We start from the raw sequence: 20,679 nt of genomic DNA, 5'->3' as shown, positions 1-20,679 counted from the left end.
CGCGGCACCAAACAATACTGAGAGTAACTTTTCCCCGAAAGTTTGTTTTGGAGGAAACTTAAAAGTCCCGCCACCTGAGTCGGGTGACTAAGGTCCCGCCCACTCCGGCATCGTATCGCGTTATCTCCGCCGCGAGGGTTTCTGGGAGAGCGCGCACCCGGAAGCGGAAGTCCAAGGATCAAGTCCGTCATTTCCTTCAGGGAGAGGAGTGCAACGGACTTGTTTTTACTTGGCTCCGTGAATCTCAGCATGAAGGAGGTGAAGACTGAGCGGGAGCGGGGAAGTCGGCGAAGGCACCGGGACGAGGACATGGTGGCGCCGGCTGCGGCGGTGGTGGTGAAGCAGGAGCGCCTCAGCCCGGAATCCGCGCCTCCCGTCCACCGCCGCCCGGACTCCTCCGGCGGTAGCCCATCCCCGCCGGCTGGCGAGTCGGGCCGCCCCGGTCACCGCGGGAACCGAGCCCGAGGAGGTAGCCGGTAAGTGGGAAGCAGCCCGGGGAGGACCTTCGGTCGGCCTCATTGAGAAGGGAGGACGCGGCAACTTGGGCTTCATTCTAAAGCGATGGGAGTGACTGGTCGTGCTTGTGTTAAAGAACGTTTACTCCGGTACCTGTCATTGCGTTATAGTTGGGCGTTAAGCGCCTCATGCCTGTTGGGCAGCATCTCGACCCTACATTTCTGTGTGCCCAGCATTTGGCTGAGTATGGCCCAGCCGATAGCCCTGATAATTTAAGTTGAAAGATTTTTCCCATCTGCCTGCAAATGGAGTGCGGGCGTTATGTTTTAAGTTACCTGCACCGAAAAGTTTACACATCGAGGGCCTAGGCGATCTAGCTATAGATACTCTAAGGGGGAAAAAAGTTGTCTCTTGTTAGACTCGTCCCTTTATTCATTCATTCATTCAACATAGTTTTACTTAGTACCCATTATGTGCTAAAGATTGCTCTGGGTATTGGGGCCGCAAGGGTGAACATGATAGGTGGTCTCTGCTGTGGCGACATTGACGTTCTCTGGCCCTGGGACTAAATAGCAAACAAATAAACAAAATAGTTTCAGTTAGTAACAAGTCTTAGGGATAGGTTAAAACAGTAATGTAATGGTGAGAGAGCAAGGGAAGTGGTTCTCCTGAACCACTCTGAAAAGTCAGCCATCTGTGCTGAGACCTAAATGGTAAGAACAGTCCAGCCTTGTAAAGATTTAGGCAGAGGAAACAGCCCATGCAAAGAACCTGAAGTGAAATTAATTGTGATCCTCCTAGAAATAGGGGTGGAAGTGGAAGTCCAGTTATCCAGTGATCAAAGGAGAGTGGTAGAAATGAGGGAGGATGGGACCAGAGGACTTGCTGATTGATAGAGTGATTGTGTGGACGGAGTTGTGTGGAGGGGCTGTTGCTGGTGAGGGAAAAAAGAATCAAGAGTGACTTCTAGGTTTTTGGCTTGAGGAACAGGGTAGATGGTGATGCCGATTACCTAGATGGTAAAGACAGAAAAAGTTTTTTGAGGGTTGGGACTCTAGAGTTATGTTATCTGACAAATTGCAGTAGGCAGTTATATTAAAGTGAGAAGTTTCAGGAGGCAGTTATATATGTGGGAGACATTAGGGCTAGAAAAGTGAAGCTCCCGATTCTAGTATGATCAGCAGACACCTTCACAAATATGGTGTTTGTATTAGTACATAAGCCTGATACTTGAAGCTAATTTATATGAGGGAATGAAAATTTAGATAAAATCTGTGTGTACCATTCTCTGAATAGGTCCCCAGCCAAAAAGAAAAACAAGTCCTCAGGGAGAAGAAGTAAGTCTCCCCGGAGTAAAAGAAGCCGAAGTCCTCACCACTCAACAGTCAAAGTAAAACAGGTGAGTGGATTGAGATGTTTTCATACTGGCTGCAAATCGAGAGCCTCTCCCATCATAGCTAAAGAGTGTTGCGTATGTGTACATCTGTACTTGCAACGAACTTTTCTAAAAACTGGGCTTTTTTTTACCCCTGCTTGTTTTGTTAAAGTAAACCTTTTACTTTGAGATAATTGTTCATTCACATGCAGTTGTAAGAAATAATATAGAAGTAGCTGTTTCTCCCAATGGTAATATCTTACTGAATTACAGAACAATGTCACAACCAAAATACTGACATCAATACAGTCAAGATATAAAACATTTCCAGTCACCAAAAAGGATTATCCTGTAATCCTTTTATAGTCATGCCCACTTCCGTCCCATCCCTACCCCTCAACTCCCAATTTTGTCATTTCAAGAACGTAATGTAATGGAATCGTATAGTATGAAGCCTTTAGAGATTGGCTTTTTTCTTTCCACAGAATTCTTTGGAGCTTCATTCAGGTTGTTTCATCTCTCTGTTTATTGCTAAGTGGTATTCAAAGGTATGGATTTAACCATTTGCCCATTAAAGAACATCTGGTTATTTCCAGTTTTTGGCTATTAAGACATGGGCTGCTATATAAATATTTGTGTGTAGGTTTTTATGTGAACATGTTTTCATTTCTCTGGGACAAATGCCCGAAAGTATAATTGCCAGATGGTATGGGAGTTGCATGTTTAATTTTTTTAAGAAATTGCCAAACTTTTCCTGAGTGCTGTGTTAGTTTGCTAGGTTTTCCGTAACAAAATACCACAGACTGGCTGCCCCAGGCAGCAGAAGCTATAATTTTCACACCGTTCTAGAGGTGAGAAGAACAGTTCAGTTTCTCCTGAGGCCTCTCTCCTTGTCTTGCGAATAGCTATCTTCTTGGCTGTGTCCTCATAGCCTTCCATCTGTGCGTTCATATCCCTGGCTCAGGCCTCTTCCTTTAACTACATCAGCCATATTGGATTAGGGTCTCACTCATTTGAATTCAATCAGTTCTTTAAATACCTTATATCCAAAAAATGTGGTTACATTCTGAAGTGTGGGGTTTGGGGCTTCAGCATATAAATTTGGAGAGGGCACGATTCAGTCCATACCAGTGGCTCTGCCATTTTACATTTTCACTTGTAATATGTGAGCGATCCAGTTTTCTTCCTCACCAGCACTTGGTATTGGCACCGTTTTTTTTATTTTAGCCATTCTGATAGGTGTGTAGTGCTATGTCATTGTGATTTTAATTTGCATTTCCCTGATAACTGATGATGTTGAACATCTCTTCATGTGCTTATTTGCCATCTGTATTTTCTCTCAGATGAAATGGCCTTTAAGGTCTTTTGCCTATTTTTTAATTGGATTATTTGGGGATTTTTTTACTATTGAGTTTTAAGAGGTTTTTTTTTTTTTTTTTTTTTTAATATTCTTAGATACTAGGCCTTTTTGGGTAAGTGATTTGCCAATAATTTCTTCCAGTCTGTATCTTGTCTTTTCATTCTCTTAACAGGGTTTTTCTCAGAAAAGAAGTTTTTAATTTAGGTGGAGTCCAGCTTGTCCATTTTTCCTTTTTTAGGTTATGTTTTTGGTGTCATGTCCAAGAACTTTTTCCCTGGCCTTAGATCCCGAAGATGTTTTTTCCTTAAAGTTTTTCATGTATGACCATGATCTGTTTTGGGTTTGTTTTACTATTAGGTGTGAGCCTTAGAGTGAGATTCATTGTTTTGCCTGTGAATGTCCACTTGCTCCAGCACCATTTATTAAAAAAGCTCTTTCCTTCAATTGCTATTGCTCCTTTGTCAAAAATCAGTTGGGCGTGTGTGTGCATTTATTTCTGGGTTCTCTGTTCTGTTCCACTGATCTGTCACTCTGCCAGTGCCCCAATCTTGATTACTGTAGCTGTATAATGCCTTAAAATCAAATAGACTGATTCTTTCACTTTTTTAAAGTTGTTTTAGTGAGTCTCTTTCCTCTGCCTTTCCATATAAATTTTAGAATAATCTTATTTATATCTATAAAAAAATCTTGCTAGGATTTGATTGGAATTGTGTTAAACTTGCATTCTGGAGAGTTTTGGCTCTTTAAAAAATTCTTAATATTATATTGAGTTTTCTAACCCATGAACACTACGTGTATCTCCATTTATTTAGATCTTTGATTTCTTTCATCAGCGTTTGTAGTGTTCAGCATACAACTGTTATATGTGCTTTGTTAGATTTACAGCTAAGTACTTTTTTGAGTGATTGTAAGTGATATTTTAAATTTCAGTGTCTGCTTACTCACTGCTAGTATATTGAAATGTAATTAATTTTTGTATGTTTGTCTTATATCCTGTGACTTTACCAAACTCAATCATTTATCTTAGGAGCTTTTTTTGTAGAGTACTTGGGAATTTTTGCATTGACAATCATATCTGCAAATAGGGACGATTTTATTTCTTCCTTTATAATCTGTATGCATTTTATTTCCTTTCTTGGTGCACTGGCTAAGACTTCCAGCACTATGTGGATACAGATACATTTTTTTGTTTTTAAATTTTTTGTAGGGGGAGATAATTAGGCTTTATTTATTTATTTATTTATTTATTTATTTATTTATTTAATGAAGGTCCTGGGGATTGAACCCAGGACATCCTGCATGCTAAGCACGTGCTCTACCACTGAGCTAGACCCTCCTCTCCAGCACCATGTGAAATAAGAGTAGTGAGAGCAGACCCTCTTGCCTTGTCCTCAGTCCTGAGGGACAAGCATTGAGTCTTCTTTTTACAGAAATTCTATGTTACAAAGTGCAAATAGAGACAATGGATTTTTTAATTTGAGAGACTATGGGCCAACTTTCTACAACCTTAAAGATAGAAAGCCAGACAGTCTTGGTGGTCTGTTATATGAGTTGGTCAGGCACTGCCTTGGCTATCAGAATTCAGCCACTGGCACCTCAGTACCCAGATTGAACCTCTCCTACCACTTGTAGGTAGGGAGGTGTGTGTGTGTCTAGGTTTATGCACAACTTGCAACTTTTTTGATTTAATAAATTTGACATGATACATTTTGTAGATTTAAGGTGCACAGAATGTTACTTTGATACATTTATGTATTGTAATGTGATTGCCATTGAAGCAGTATTTATCAGGTTACACCATTACAGTACAGTATTACTGTCTATATTCATTATACTGTGCATTAGATCTGTATGGCTTATTTACTAATCAGTACAAGTTTGTACCCTTAAATATTATCAGTCTTATCCTCCCACCATCCCACCACCCATCATCCCCTCGTAACCACCATTTTATTCCTTGGGTTTTGTTGTCTTTTTTTTAAATAACAGGTTTGACTTGCAGTTCTTTACCTCTAGTTTCTAAATCAACATTTCACAATAAATTCTGGGGCTTACAGCATGGAACTGTTCTGTGATTTACTATTTTGAAGTGTCTTAGGTTGCTTATCTGTGCTAACTTCTCTCCTGACTTTATCTCTTTTTAAAAAAATTATTGTTATTGAAGTATAGTCAGTTTACAATGTTGTGTCAATTTCTGTCTTTTCTGATTTATTTTTTATTGAAGTGTAGTTGATTTACAATGTTAGTTTCAGGTATACCAGATTATCTCTTAAAAAGCTGATTTGCTTGTATTAATTAGCTAGAAGTTTGGAAATGGCTCTCAAGCAAAAGGGCTTGAGGGCTTGACAGGCATTTGACACTCAGTGGCTTTCACGTGAGTTGTAGGAGTGCACACAGCTTGTGACTCCAGCTTGACTTGTGCTTACAGGTATTCTCTCCACCACTAAAAAAAATTTATTAATTGCATGCTCATCATAATAACACAGAAATCTGTAAAATAAAAAGTGAGAGTATGGTGTGTGTGGTATATGGTTACTCCTCTCATTGCTCCGCAGATTGCGCCTGTTTCCCCAGACAAAAACATCACCTCACTCCCCAGGGGTAGCCATTTTAGTAGTTTGATATTTATACTTCAAGGCTCTGTTATACTTACGCTCTCTTCTTTTCCTTTATGTTTTGGTGCGTGTGTGTGTGTGTGTATTCTATGCAAAGACTTCAATTCTGAAAAAAGAACCATATTATATCATTATCACACTTTATTAATAATTGAAGGTATATGCTTGACATCTTAGTTATTTTGTGTTACCTGATTATTTGATTTGTCATATTTTCTCCATAGTTTCTACCAGTGTTGCCTGGTATACACTTAACTAAAAATGAAGACCAAGAATGGCCCCTTAGATTTAGCAACATGGAGGCCATTGGTGACTTTGACTTAACAATTTTAGTGGAGTAATAAGGGTGAAGCCTAATTGGATGATTCAAAAGAAGATGGGAGAAGAATCGGAGACTTCTTAAAAAAATTATTTTTATTTTATTATTGTTATGGCAAATAGTCTGACCTTACTTCTTTTCTACTTTATTTTTTCTTATTTTATTTTTTCTTTCTTTCTCTTTGTTTCTTTGTTTCTTTCTTTCTATTTATTTATTTATTTCTGACGTATAGTCAGTTTACAATGTTGTGTCAATTTCTTGTGACCAGCATGTTTCAGTCATACATACACATATATATATATTCATTTTCATATTCTTTTTCAGTATATTTTCATTATATATATTACAAGATATTGAATATAGTTTCCCATGCTATACAGAAGAAACTTATTTATCTATTTTATATATAGTAGTTATATCTGCAAATCTTGAACTCCTAATTTATCCCTTCCCACCTCCCCTGGTAACTATAAGTTTGTTTTCTATGTCTGAGTCTTTTTCTGCTTTGTAAATAAGTTCATTTGTGTCTTTTTTTTTTTTTTTAAAGATTCCACATGTAAGTCATATCATATGGTATTTTTCTTTCTCTTCCTGGCTTCACTTGGAATGACCATCTCCAGGTCTATCCATATGGCAGCAGATGGCATTATTTTATTCTTTTTTATGGCTGAGTAGTATTCCAGTGTGCACAGTGCCCCCCCCACACACACCCACATCTTTATCCAGTCATCTCTCGATGGACATTTAGGTTGCTTCCATGTCTTGACTATTGTAAATAGTGCTGCTGTGGACACTGGGGTGCATGTGTCTTTTTGCATTAAAGTTTCCTCCGGATATATGTTCAGGGGTGGGATTGCTGGATCATATGGTAAGTTTATTTTTAGTTTTTTAAGGAATCTCCATACTGTTTTCCATAATAGCTGCACCAAACTACAGTCTCACCAACAGTGTAGGAGAGTTCACTTTTCTTCACACGCTCTCCAGCATTTATTGTTTGTGGACTTTTTTTTTTTCTTTTTTTTAATTTTTAAATTTTTTAAATTAGAAAAAAATTTTTTTATGTGGACTTTTTAATGATAGCCATTCTGGCTGGTATGAGGTGATACTTCATTGTAATTTTGATTTGCATTTCTCTGATAATTAGCAGTATTGAGCATTTTTTCATATGCCTATTGTCCATTTGTATGTCTTCATTGGGGAATTGCTTGTTTAGGTCTTCTGCCCATTTTTGTATTGGGTTGTTTTTATTTTTATTTTTAATGGAGGTACTGGGGATTTTTGAACCCAGGACATCATGATTGCTGAGCATGCACTCTGCCACCTGAGCTATACTCCTGAGCTATACCCCACCCCTGGAGACTGATTAAAATAGAACTCTTTTGAGGAGTTTTACTCAAGAAGGAGGGAGGAAATAGAGTGGAAACTGACATAGGGAATGGACCCTAGAGGAGAGCAGGTGCTCATGCTGATGGGAATGATCCAGGATAGACTGGGGAAATTGATTATGTACAAGAGAGATGAGACTCACTGGAGTAATATCCCTGATGAGAGGGATAGCTCTGAGAGGGACGCACCCCGGTGCTGGAATTAGCTTTAGATAGAAGCACAGAGTTTACTTATGGTCACAGGAAGGGAAGACAAGAGTATCTGGGTGTCGATACTGGTAGGTGGGTAGATGTAGAAAATACCTTATGAGTAAATAAGGGGTGGGGAAGGCCATGTGGGAGATTTGAGGGATGAAACAGTCATGTGAGAGAATGAATAGATCAGGAAAATGCAGAATAGTTGTTGAGCATCAGTAAGGCGGCTTGGGGTCATACTTCTAAGGTGGGACCAGTCGGAATGGTTTGTGTTTTTCTGTAGCCACTTTGGTGTGCTTAAAACTGGTTGTGGTTTTGCCAGGACAGTGCAACAGAATGGCACAGGGGAGAGATTTGAATGTGTCTGCAAGGGAGTGATTGTACTGTGTGACCGTGGAATGTAAGTTAGGCAGGAAGGGAAGAGAGGCTGAAAGAGTGAGGGACTGTGCAAAGGTAAGAGTGTCAAAGGTGTGGGTGAGTCTTATCAGGATAAGGGCTGTTAGAATTGAGTAAAATATGAGCTGGGAAAGTGAGCAGAGAGAGGACTGCTTGAAATTGAAATTATACAGGGTTGCAGGTATTGGAAAGGAAAAGTTCCGTGTATAACCATGGGAGTGAGTGGTTGAGGTGAAGGGAGGAGACAAATAAGACAGTGGGAAGAGAGAAACTCAAAGAGAGGCCAGCGTGTTGGAAGAGGCACCTCCGTGTTATTGAAACCACCACGAGTAATGCTGGGGAGAATGACTTGAGCTGGTAGGACAGCTGGCACAAAGTGAGAGGAGATGATTCAGGATTAGTCCGTGATGGCAGCAGTGAGCATAATGGGTGACAGCAGTCTGGTGTGAGATTCAGAGGTGCAGTGTTTTTGTTGTTTTTTTTTTTTTAGGGAGAAAGAGAAGGGTGGGGTGAGTTCTAGAACAGCAGTGAGAAGCACGGATGACGCCTGCCATCTGTCCCAGCCCAGAGATGGTGGGAGCTGAGGGGAGGTCAGTGGGAGAGAACCAGCTTCCATTTGAGAGAGCTGCAGGGGAGCAGTGCACTCACGGCAGAGCCAGGGTTCTGTTGGAGCAAAAAGGGATGAGAACTGTCTGAGAAAACGTGGAGGATGTGGATTGGTTTTGCCCAGCTGTCCATTCGCTAGTACAGTGGCTTCAGGAATTGACAAAGGGTGGGATTTGGGGACAGAATCCTGGTTGTACAGAGCCTTATGCGGATTAGAATACAAGAGGGTAGCGGTAATGACTTGGAGTCTGTGACTTCTTATATCGACTCATTTAATCGGGGATAAAGGGCAGAATGAGATTAGTCCTGGAGAACTCAAGGCAGAAGGTGGTGGCAAGCTTGTGAATGCCTTGGGCATTCTGAGCAAGCAGGCCCCCCCACGTGACCCCTGTGTATGGCAGGGAGAAGGCCTTGGCGGGGGAGTGGGGGCAAAGTCTCATCCTAGTGCTCAGGATTTCCTCTCTACCCCTTCCCAGGAGGCCTTGCTCCTAAGTGTGCACGGCCTGCTCTGGAACTCTGATGCTCTGGTTATTAGATTAGTAAGGATAATCCTATCTTCGGGTGTCCATTAGATATTTCTTTCCTCTGAAAATTGTTTAATATCCTTTGCCTATTATCTACTGGGCTGACTTTCATTACTGAGTCTTTTTAAAGAAAACGTGGTACATTTCATTTTTTCAGATCTATAAAAAATATATCTATTACAGTTGACCCTTGAACAACACAGGTTTGAATTGCACTGGCCACTTATATGCAGATATTTTTCAAACACTACAGTACTACATATCCCGTTGTTTGAATCTGCAGACGCGGACCCTCGAGTACAGAGGAACCATGTGTACAGAGGGCAGACTGCAACTGCTCGGAGGAAGGGTTAACTATTAGCTTTTTACAGGTTTCTTATATGTCTTGCATGTTTCTTAATTTCATTCCTAGGTATTGAATAATTTTTGTTGCTGTTGAAATAAGATCTTTAAAATTACTATTACATTTTTGTTTTGGGCATAAGAGAAAGCTAGCTTGCTTTCTTCATGTATTTATCTTGTATATGACTACTTAACTCTCAGTTCTGTTTTCCGTATAAGCTTGCCCATAGGTATCCTTGTTTCTTGGGCCCTGAACGTGGACTTGCCTTGTTAGACTATTGATGGGCAGCAGCAGCCAGGGCTCCGTATTCTATGTGGTGGCCTTGCCAGGGAGCATGACCACCACTGATAACCTTATTTCTGAGGGACATTTTACTCTGAGTGCCAACGTCCAAATCACAGATGACTTTTTGAATGCAGCTTTGGTCATAGACTGTGGACCACCTTTAATTCTGGAATCTGTTTGAATGTCAGGAACGTGAGGATCATCCCCGGAGAGGCCGGGAGGATCGGCCGCACCGAGAGCCATCAGGACAGGAGCACAAACGAGCCCGAAACAGTGACCGAGACAGACGTCACGGCCATTCCCACCAGAGGAGAAGCTCAAATGAGAGGCCTGGGAGCGGGCAGCCTCAGGGACGGGATCGAGACATTCAGAACCTGCAGGCTCAGGAAGCAGAGCGGGAGTTTCACAACGCCCGGCGCCGGGAGCACCGGCAGAAGAACGACATTAGCACCAGTGGGAATGCGTCTCAGGACCCGGTTCCTCGGCCTGGCAGCAACAGCAAAGACAAGGAGATGCCTGCTAAAGAAAAGCCCAGCTTTGAACTTTCTGGGGCCCTTCTTGAGGACACCAACACCTTCCGGGGTGTCGTCATTAAATACAGCGAGCCCCCAGAAGCACGTATCCCCAAGAAACGGTGGCGTCTCTACCCCTTTAAAAACGATGAGGTGCTTCCAGTGATGTACATCCACCGACAAAGCGCTTACCTCCTGGGCCGACACCGCCGCATCGCAGACATTCCCATTGATCACCCCTCGTGTTCAAAGCAGCACGCCGTCTTTCAGTACCGGTGAGTGTCCTCAGAAAGAAACTGAAGTGCCGGCAGAAGCCAGCTGTCTGGCTCAGTTACGATTACTAAGATCTGTGTACGTGTGTGTGCAGAAGCAGACCACACCCCTCGTATCGAATACTAGTCTTAAGGAGTATTATTAATCTAACAAATAATCACCTTATATAAACTTTCACATTTGTATAAGAGGATGGACCTTGGTGGCAGAAATCCATATTTTGAATCCTGCCACTGCCACTGCCACTTACCAGGTGTTTGACCTGGGGCAAGTCACTCTTTGGGCCTCAGTTTCTAGCTACCTCACAGGGCTATTACGAGGATGCCTGGCTTGTGTTAGCTGAATCTGTATCTGGACAGTTTCTGTGGTACATCTGTTTCTGTTGGATGTTCACAGCAGTCCTGTGAGGAGGCCACAACAAGTATTAATACCCCATTTGACAGATGAGAAGATGAAGCTAGCAAAGCCCAGTGCATCCCTAGTAAATAATCACTGTAGTAGAACTTGGGCTCAAATCGATTTTGATTTGAACAGTTTTGATCATCTTATCTGTTCCTTTGACCCTGAAGACCAAATCTGCTGGTTTATTCCCATCAGGACAGGAGCTAAAATATGTTGAAAAATTGATGAAAGAAACATTGTATTGATTATAAACAATGCAAAAAAATGTATTACTTAATTATGACAAAAGGCCTTGGATTCTGCCTTTTAAGCTTTTGATCTTGCCATGAATTCCCTCCCTCATTCCCCAGTGACCAGTTCTCACCGTTTTTCTTTAAGTATATGTAACCTGCTCCGCATTTCCAAATCCCTGGCCATGCCTTCCCCTCGACTTCCTAGAGTTTGAACTTGAACTTGTCCAAGTGAGGTTATTGACATCATCTTGGCTACGTAGCAAAAAGAGCTGGATGATCTGAGGCAGGATTTCACCTACAGGTTTCCCTCCTTTCTCTCTCCTAGGCTTGTGGAATACACCCGTGCTGATGGGACAGTCGGCCGCAGGGTGAAGCCCTATATCATTGACCTTGGCTCAGGCAATGGAACGTTCCTGAACAACAAGCGAATTGAGCCACAGAGATACTACGAACTGAAGGAAAAGGATGTACTGAAATTTGGGTTCAGCAGCAGAGAGTATGTTCTGCTTCACGAGTCCTCTGACACCTCTGAAGTGGACAGGAAAGAAGACGAGGATGACGAGGAGGAGGAGGAGGTGTCTGACAGCTAGCAAACTGGGAAACAGCCCAAACTCTCGAGAGACCGTTTTTCTCTTCGAAGGCTTTGGGATTGACTCAAAGGGCACCATGGTGCTCTCTGTAATGCCTCTTATTGCCTTAAGTCTTTCCTCTGTTGCTGACCAGCTTCTGCTCCAGTGTAAGAATTTTGACTTCTGTTTGGTTGAACTTTTTTCTGTGGTGCAGCAGCCGCACGCCTGTGGGCATCTGTTTTCAGAGCAGTCTCACCAACCCATTGTGTTCTAGTAGAAGCACTGTGGCTTTAGTTGGTGCTTTCAGAACTGCTGCCTAGGAGACTATAAACCCTTAGCTAAAGGGGAATTGTGGCTTGTTCTCTTTGTATAGTTACTTTATTTATATAGTCGCTAAGCTTCGTGGACTGGGTTTGTTTTCATTTTGGGGGCAGACCCCTGAACAGAGAATCTTACTAAGCTTTGGTTATCACCAAAACCGCCTCCAGAACATACCAAAGCTTTGACCTGATTGAGCTCTTGAGTCATAGAAATTGATTTTGCACTTCGTTATTTGAGGTGGGGGCGGGGGGATTTACTACATGACCTCATTATTGACTGTTGGGCTTAGACGCTATATGGAGCCTGCTTAAACTTGACTGTACAGGAAGATCATGGCCACTGCCAGCAGGTGCTGATTCAGTGTCACGAGAGGCTGAAGTGGGTCGTGGCTCTGTTTCCTGTGAGAGAACTCTGATTGGAGCATGTACATAACAGTTTTGGTCATCTAATCTGTTCTTCAATTTTGCAGTTTTATTTAGACGTTATCTTCCTCTTTGAGAAACACACTGTCATTTATGTGGCAGGGTCCTTGCTTTATTCTAATAACGTATATGTGTCTAAAGGAGGTTGTGTGGTTTACATGTTTCATCTTTTTTAAAATAATGTTCAGAGAGGTTGTTTTACCTTCCCAAGGCTGGAATTGGGCATGGGAATTGCCCAATTTCCTAATTTTCCACCAGAGGAATATGTGTAAGTAGAAAAGTCATAACTACTTACATCTGTTGTGTGTGTGTGTGTGTGTGTGTGTATATATATATTAAAAGAATTGTGTGTGAAAGAGCTGCATACTGATTTCCACATGAGAATGTTTTGTGATGTAAATGTAATACTACATGATAGGCAAAGGCCTCCCTGCATTTGAAGAGCAGGTTTTCATTTATATGTATTTTTGGAATAAAAAATAATAAAATTTGTAAATATAACCCCATTTCAAGGTGTATCTTCTTTCCGAGCATTGAGGACCTTGTGTCCATAGGAGTATTTACTGCTAAAGAAATCTTTGTATCAGTATCTTTGCGGTAGAAATAGACAGTTGTAGAGGGGGTCATGGTAGGTGATGAGACCCACACCTGCACTGGAGTCGAGATCTTCAAATCTCGGGAGTGAGCCTTGGTCCTGTGGAAGCAGCAGTGTTTTCTGAGTTGGCAGTGAAGGGGTTTTCCTCCCAGAATAGTCAGAGTTGGGGCAGGCTATACATAGTGGGCCTCATACCAGTTTACCCCGTCCCTGCTGTTTCACCCTCCGGTGGTCACGGGGGAGCAGGGCGGGGAGAAAGGAAAGAGGGTGCAGCTCAGTCGGTGCTGCTGCTGACTTGTTCCTCTTGGGTCGAAACTGATGATACTATGAGAGTGTCTTCCTTACCGTTGTTTTTCCATTAAGGTCTCACATCCTTCTGTGTACTCAGGGTCAAAGGTTGACCAGTGTGGGGAGGGGCAGCTGACTTTTTGTTTATTGAAAAGATCCCCTTGGAGGAGTGAACAGTGAGTAAGGTCAGTTAGGTGAAAGGTCAGGTGAGTGAAGCCACAGTTGGCATCGTCCCCCAGTGTGCTCTATACTGGCCACTGTAACTGCTGTTTTCCTAATTTTGATATATGCCATAGATCATGTATTACATATGTGCATGTCTGAAAGGTTTTGTATTGATGAGTTTTTCTCTTGATCCAGCCTGGTGATGGTTTTCTCTTTCTGGAATTAGGCACTAACCTGGCATCTCACTCCAGGCGCTCCTTGTTGAATTTGTGTAACAACTGCTCCCAGGGAGCCTTGGGCTTGGCTTCAGGCACCAGCCTGGCAGGCACTGTGATAGATGAGCACTTTGTCTACATTTTTTCAATAAAAGGTCCTAATTGGGTAGCAAACGTTTGCTTCCTGGATTAAGAGATTCTTCAGATTCTTCATGCAAAATATCTGGGAAGGTGCCCCCTCTACACACACACAGACACACTTTTTTTTTTTTGTTTTTTTAAGAGAGAGAGTCAAAGACACTAATCTCCAAAGCCAGATATCACCAGCAGACTTCTCATTTGAAGTTGACATAATTCTAAAACTTTCTTCTTGAATTAATTCACTGCTTAGAAACTTATGTTCACCTTAGCTATTTGCAATTGCTTTATTCCCCACCTTTTTCTCCACCCTGGCTAGCTAGCTTGTCAGCAAGTCAAGCTGCCAAAATCAAGTGATCCGCGAAACAGCCCTTTGCTTCTGAGCCCCTGCCCCAAATCCTGTGGTCGTCTACCGTTCTGCTGAGATACAGGACAGAATCATCAGATTGTCCCCGTAAGCCTCTACCCAGTCATTTTCTAGTTCCCTATTTCTGATACTGACAAAGGATAGCTCATTAAGCGCAACTGGTGATGGAACTCTTAAATACTTTCTCATATCCTGATGATAAGGGAAAGCAGAGTAATCAATTCAGATAACTGAAAATTTTTCTTGAAATTTTATATTATTGTACTGAGACGCCAACATACATCTATATAGCTTGGTTTTTAAAGCCTTAGAACTGAAATATATATATTTCAGATTGATTATTATTTGGTATGGTGCAGAGATGGTTGTATTTTTTTAACATCTTTCCCTTTGTGGAAATTAGTTGTGGATGTGAGGAACAAAATGATACCCTGCTAATCAGCCTAAGTGTGACTTGCACATAACACACCAGCAATACCTCCTTGTGAGATAATGCTCTGATTATAGGATGTTCCTGGGTGTGTAAGTTTATATCAAGTGAAAGGGCTACTTGATTTAAATTAAAGCATTGTAATTTAAAGCTCCATTTGGTCTCCTGGGTAAACTTCCTAGTACATTTACATCATTGTAAAAGACAGTGGATTCCTTCATATTTACTCTAAAGTTAAAGTGAATTAATCCAACCAATCAATGGTTACATAAGCTTGCTATGCTAGCAATTGGTTTATAGCTATGAGTTAGAAATGCAGCACTAATTTGGAGGTGGGCTGTACCTTGAGCAAGAGATGGTATTTGGGGTACACCTTAGAGATAGGTAGGTTTTGTGTGGTTTTTTTTTAATTGAAGTATAGTTGATTTACAATGCTGTATTAGTTTCTGGTGTACAGCACAGTGATATATATATATATACATATTCTTTATTACAGGTTACTGCAAGCCATTGAATATAGCTCCCTGTGCTATACAGTAGGACCTTGTTGTTTATCTATTTTGTACCTAGTAGTTTGTATCAGCCAATCCCAAACTCCCAATTTATCCCTCCCTTCCCCCTTTCCTCTTTGGTAATCATAAGTTTGTTTTCTATGTCTGTGAGTCTCTTTCTGTTCTGTAAATAAGTTCATTTGTGTCATTTTTTTTTAGATTCCACAAATAAGTGATATCATATGATAATTGTCTTTCTCTGACTGACTGACTTCTTCACTTAGTATGATAATCCTAGGTCCAACCATGTTGTTGCAAATGACATTATTTCATTCCTTTTTTATGGCTGAGTAGTATTTCATTGTATACATATACCACATTTTCTTTATCCAGAGAATAGGTAGATTTTAAACCAATGGCAGAGAAGGGCATTGTTTTAGACTGAGCAGTCTGAGAGACAGCAAGACTGGAGTGAAGTATGTGGAAAGGATCCTATAAAATCATTTACCTGAGGTCCCTCAGCAAGGCTGAGCTAGAGCTGGGGTGGAAATCACCTCAGTCCTTGTTCAGTGGTCTTTCCTCTGGAGTCTTCCCTCCCACCTCCCTCGCAGAGCTTCATGGAGAGGTTTGAGGAGGGAAAAGACAGCTGGTTCATTAGGCTTCCTGATTCACAGGAGGTTCAAGGAAATCCCAGGGGGTGGGACTTTCACGGGTAGGGAGTGGCTTAGGCAAATTCTGACTTCACCAAGTCATAGTCAGAGCTACTTGGAAATCATCATGCTAATTCACAAAAATAGACAAATATTCAATAATCAGGTGCCTAAGAAATGTCATATACTGAGACCTCTAATAAAATTGACCAATGTTCAACATTTGCTACATATAAGGCACCGTTCTGAGCATTTTACATGTGCACAAATACATTAACTCATTTCATCCTCATAACCTTGTGAGGCAGGCCTCTATTATCATCACATTTTGCAGATGCCAAAAGAGGGGAATATTTCTAGGCAGAGACTAGCACTCAGAAATGCCTAAGGTGATAAATGAGGCTTCGGAAGCACTTGAAGTTGAATAGGGGAAAAGAGGGTGATTGAGACTTCTGGTGTCTATTAATGATGAACTAGTTATTTTTCTGAATCCTCCTGCTGAAAACAGCTAAAACTTCTTGATAAAATATAAGCAAAGATTTTTCTTAAAGCATCCAAAAATTGACAAGAAAGTAGAGAGTTATCAGGCCAGAAGTGTAGATAAACAATAATCCAGAGAGAAATGGAACACAGATGCCTAGAAAATATATTAGATCTAAAGGCAAACTGAATTTGATTCTAGCAAATCAGACCTCGCCCTGGGTTGAATGGGACAGAAATCAAAACCCAAAGCCCTCATACAATGACTAGTCAAATAGAACATGTTCCCCACAAAAAGCTGGCATACCAAAGGGCTATACCTTTCAGAATAAGAGAGTAGATCAAAAATTGAATCCTCCCAGGGATTTGCAGCCTGGGAGCTCAGAAAACCTCAAGCTTTGAACTTGATTTAAGGTGACCCTGTACTATCAGTGCCTCCAGGTGTCTGATCGAAATAAATGAATTACTCTTTGGAGGAAGGGAACTTTTTATCTCCCCTCCAGTTATTTTCACATTTTTTCCTGCAAAGATACAATTTTATTTTAAGTACACAAGAAAAGTTTCTCATCAACAGAAGTAATGGGTAACAGAAACTGATTGTCAAAGACTTCAGATACTTACTTGAATTACACGATACTATAAGTTTGAATTTCTTTGGTGTAATGTGGAGCAAGGTTGCTTACTATATAAAGTAAATGTTTCAAACAAGTTAAATCTTCCATATGGACCTCACTGCAGGATTATATGAAGACTTTCCAACAGATAAAGGCAGCGCGGAGAGATTACCCTCTCAAAGTTGGAGGCCATTCAGAAGTTACAGATGCAGCACAGAAACTTTTAGTGCAAGATCCCAGTCCAAAGGGCAAGAAGAGATCAGGCAGAGTGTTCCTGTCCTGGAAAGATGCTAAGAGTCTTGGGGAAGGCTAATGGGATGGGAAGAGTGGGAACATGTAGTGTGAGAGGGCAAGGCCCTGGAATCAAATCGAACAGCTGGGGTGAGGGTAGGGAAGAGAGATGAGCAGGGAAACAGAGTTTGCAGTGGAGAAGTAAGAACAGGACAGAATGCAAATGATTCACCTGACAGTGAGGGCGCCATTCTCTGGGTCATTCCTAACTCCTAAAACTTCACCAGCATATGGCTGGAACACAAGGGAAGACCACCTAATGTTTATTCTATAACTTCTTATAACTCTTAAGTTTTATAATATGCATGTGAAATACCATAAAAAAAGCCAGTATTGCTGATTATAGAAAAGAGCAAACATCCTTCCATGCCCGATCTCCTAAACAATCTAATGTGTACGAAACTCTGATTATTCTAACAATCCCTTCCTTTTCCCATGTTTAAAGTTTTTGGTAGCTGCTTAGGCTCAAGAACTCCCTAACATCTTTGCAGAACCTTAGGCTTTACAGAGGTCTAAGACAAGGCCCTCACACCATCACTGTTCTTCACTTGGGGTCAGGCTTGAATCACCTGACAACTCTCTGGTTCCTTCCTTCTTTTCACTCAGTCATTTACCCTAATAAAATCTTTGCATGTCTAAAAAACAAAACAAAAACAAAAACAAGGTACTATAAAATGTTCATGGTTATTATTTTCAAAGAAATAAGTGACAAAACTTGAAAAGACCTGCAGGGTGGGGAAGGTATAGCTCAAGTGGTAGAGCACATGCTTAGCATGCAGGAAGTCCTGGGTTCAATCCCCAGTACTTCCTCTAAAAGGAAATGAATAAATAAACAAACCTAATGATCTCCCCCCCCAAAAAAAGCCTAATGAAAGTACCCATAGGGAACAAGAAATGGCAATAAGTAAAACGGAAGTTATTTAAAAGATCAACTAGAACGTTCAGAAGTGAAAAAGACAATAACTAAATCCATCAATGGATAGAAACTTCAGAGAGACCTAGTGAACTGGAAAATAGGTCAAAAGAAATTATCCATGCATATAAATTGAACAACTTAAAGGAAATGGATCAATTCCTCAAAAATCATAAACTACCAAAATTCACCTGATATGAAATAGATCATCTGAACAGACCTATAACTATCAAAAATTTTGAATTTGTAATTAAAAAGAACTTCCAAAAAATATACAAGCCCAGATGGTGATGGTTTCATTGAAGTCTATCAATCATTTCAAGAATTAGCGCCATTCTACATCATCTCTTCCAGAAATTAGAAAAGTGAGGAACACTTCCCAACTCATTTTATGAGGCCATTATTATTTTAATACCAAAACAGACAGGACAGTACCAAAAAAAACCTACAGACCAATATCCCATGAACTTAGCTACTAAAATCTTCAATAAAATATTAGCAAATTGAATCCAGCAATATATAAAAAGAATTATACAACACAGCCAAGGGGTTTATTCCAGATATGCAAAGCTGCTTCAGTATTTGAAAATGAATCTATGTAATCCACTAGATCAAGAGTCTAACGAATAAAAATCATATGATCATGTCAATTGATGCAGGAAAAGCAGTTGACAAAATTCAACATTCGTTCATGATAAAAACTCTCAGTAAACCAGGAATAGAAGGGAATTCACTCAACTTGATAAAGGGCATCTGCAAAAAACCCACAGCTAACGTCATGCTTAATGGTGAATGACTGAATATCTTCCTCTTAAGGTAGGGAACGAGTCAAGAATTTCCACTCTGACCATTCTTTTTTTTGAGGTATAGTTGACTTACAGTGTTGTGTTAGTTTCAGGTGTACAGCAAAGTGATTTAGTTAAATATATATATATATATATATATTCTTTTTCAGATTGTTTTCCATAAAAGGTTATTACAACATATTGAATATAGTTCCCTGTGCTATACAGTAGGTCCTTGTGCTCTGACCATTGTTATTCAACACAGCACTGGAAGTCTAGCCTGCACAGTAAGGCAAGAAGGGGAAATAAAAAGCACACAGATTGGAAAGGAAACAAAAAATAAAACTCCCTATTTGCAAATGAAATGATTGTCTACCTAAAAAATCCCAAGGAATCTACAAAAAAACTCCTAGGTAAATAAATAAAGGAGTTCAGCAAGACCCCAGGTTACAAGATCAACACATAAAAGAAATTATCCAGAATGTAGAAGAGAGACAAAAGGATGGAAAAAACAGTGGGTAAAATTTAATAATAATAATAATAATAATAATAATAATAATAATAATAATAATAATAATAAAAATAAAAGGATTCTTATGTAAGTTCCAAAAGGAGAGCGAAAACAAGGCAGAGGGGCATATCTGAAGAAAAATAACTCAGAATTTCCCAGAACTTATGAAAGTGCAAATCCACAGATTGAAGAAACACAAAGACTTTCAAAGCAAGGTGAGAAAAAAAGAAGGAAGGAGGGAGGAAGGAAGGAAGGGGGGAAGGGGGGAAGGAAGGAAGTGGGGAAGGAGGGAGGAAGGAGGAAAGGAGGGAAGGAAATGAAAGAAAATCCTGCCTAGATTCATGATAGTGAAATTGCAGAACCCTGAAAAATGGAGAGAGCTGAGGCTGGAGAAGTAATCAGGGGGCAGGTGAAAACAAAGTTAACAATATTGGACTTACGATTTTATTTAAGTAGGCCTTAATACTTTCCAAGCCCCTTACATTAAGTGATTTATCCTCATACCGATTGTATTTGGCAGGTACTGTTATTACCTCCGTTTTGTAGATGAGGAAATTGAGACCAGTGAAATTTAGTTACCCGCCCAAAGGGGCACAGTTTATCAATGGTAGAGGTAAGATTTTGAGTAAGGTAGTTCTGGCTCATTTGTGTTTTTAACCATCACACACATTCTTCTCCAAAGGGCAGTGAGAGGCCATTGAAATGTTTTAATCAGGGGAGTGACACATTTGTTTTCCAAAAACAAATCATCCTGGTATCATTGTCGATAAAGGATTAAATGGAGCTAAGGGTGGAAATAGGAGGCTGTTGGAATAATGTACGCCAGAATAGGGAGGATCTGGATGAGCGAGGGAGGTGGCAGACAAAAGAAAATAGATTTGCGGGCTCTTCCAGGGTCCACAGGATTTGGGTTTTGGATGGACTAAGGGGGTGAAGGAGAGGAGGATGGTACCCAGGTTTCTGACTAGGGCAATTCGTGGGACAATGAAAGTCATTCACTGAGGAGACTTTGGAGAAGTCTGATTTTGGGCACAGTATATTTGTTGTGCAAAAAATTGACTGGGTCCAAGAAAAGAGCCCGTCACTGAGTCCTCCTGGCAGGGAGCGCGCGAGCCCGAAGGCGGGAGCTCGGCGCGGAGGCGCGCGCCCCGGAAG

At 40.8% G+C, this 20,679-nt stretch overlaps 1 protein-coding gene across 1 annotated transcript; it reads left to right on the top strand.

The window, feature by feature from the left end:
* Positions 1–183: 183 nt before the first annotated feature.
* SNIP1 (Smad nuclear interacting protein 1) lies at positions 184–13,095 on the top strand. Its single transcript, XM_006186333.3, has 4 exons — positions 184–476; positions 1,753–1,855; positions 10,048–10,646; positions 11,605–13,095. Exons 1-4 carry the CDS (start codon positions 250–252, stop codon positions 11,867–11,869), a joined length of 1,194 nt encoding a protein of 397 aa, XP_006186395.1. The 5' UTR covers positions 184–249; the 3' UTR covers positions 11,870–13,095.
* Positions 13,096–20,679: the final 7,584 nt, after the last annotated feature.

This window comes from Camelus ferus, chromosome 13 (assembly GCF_009834535.1).
Source record: "Camelus ferus isolate YT-003-E chromosome 13, BCGSAC_Cfer_1.0, whole genome shotgun sequence".
NCBI lineage: Eukaryota > Metazoa > Chordata > Mammalia > Artiodactyla > Camelidae > Camelus > Camelus ferus.
The sequence above is the reverse complement of the archived record's forward strand: the minus strand, read 5'-3'. Positions and strand labels throughout refer to the sequence as shown.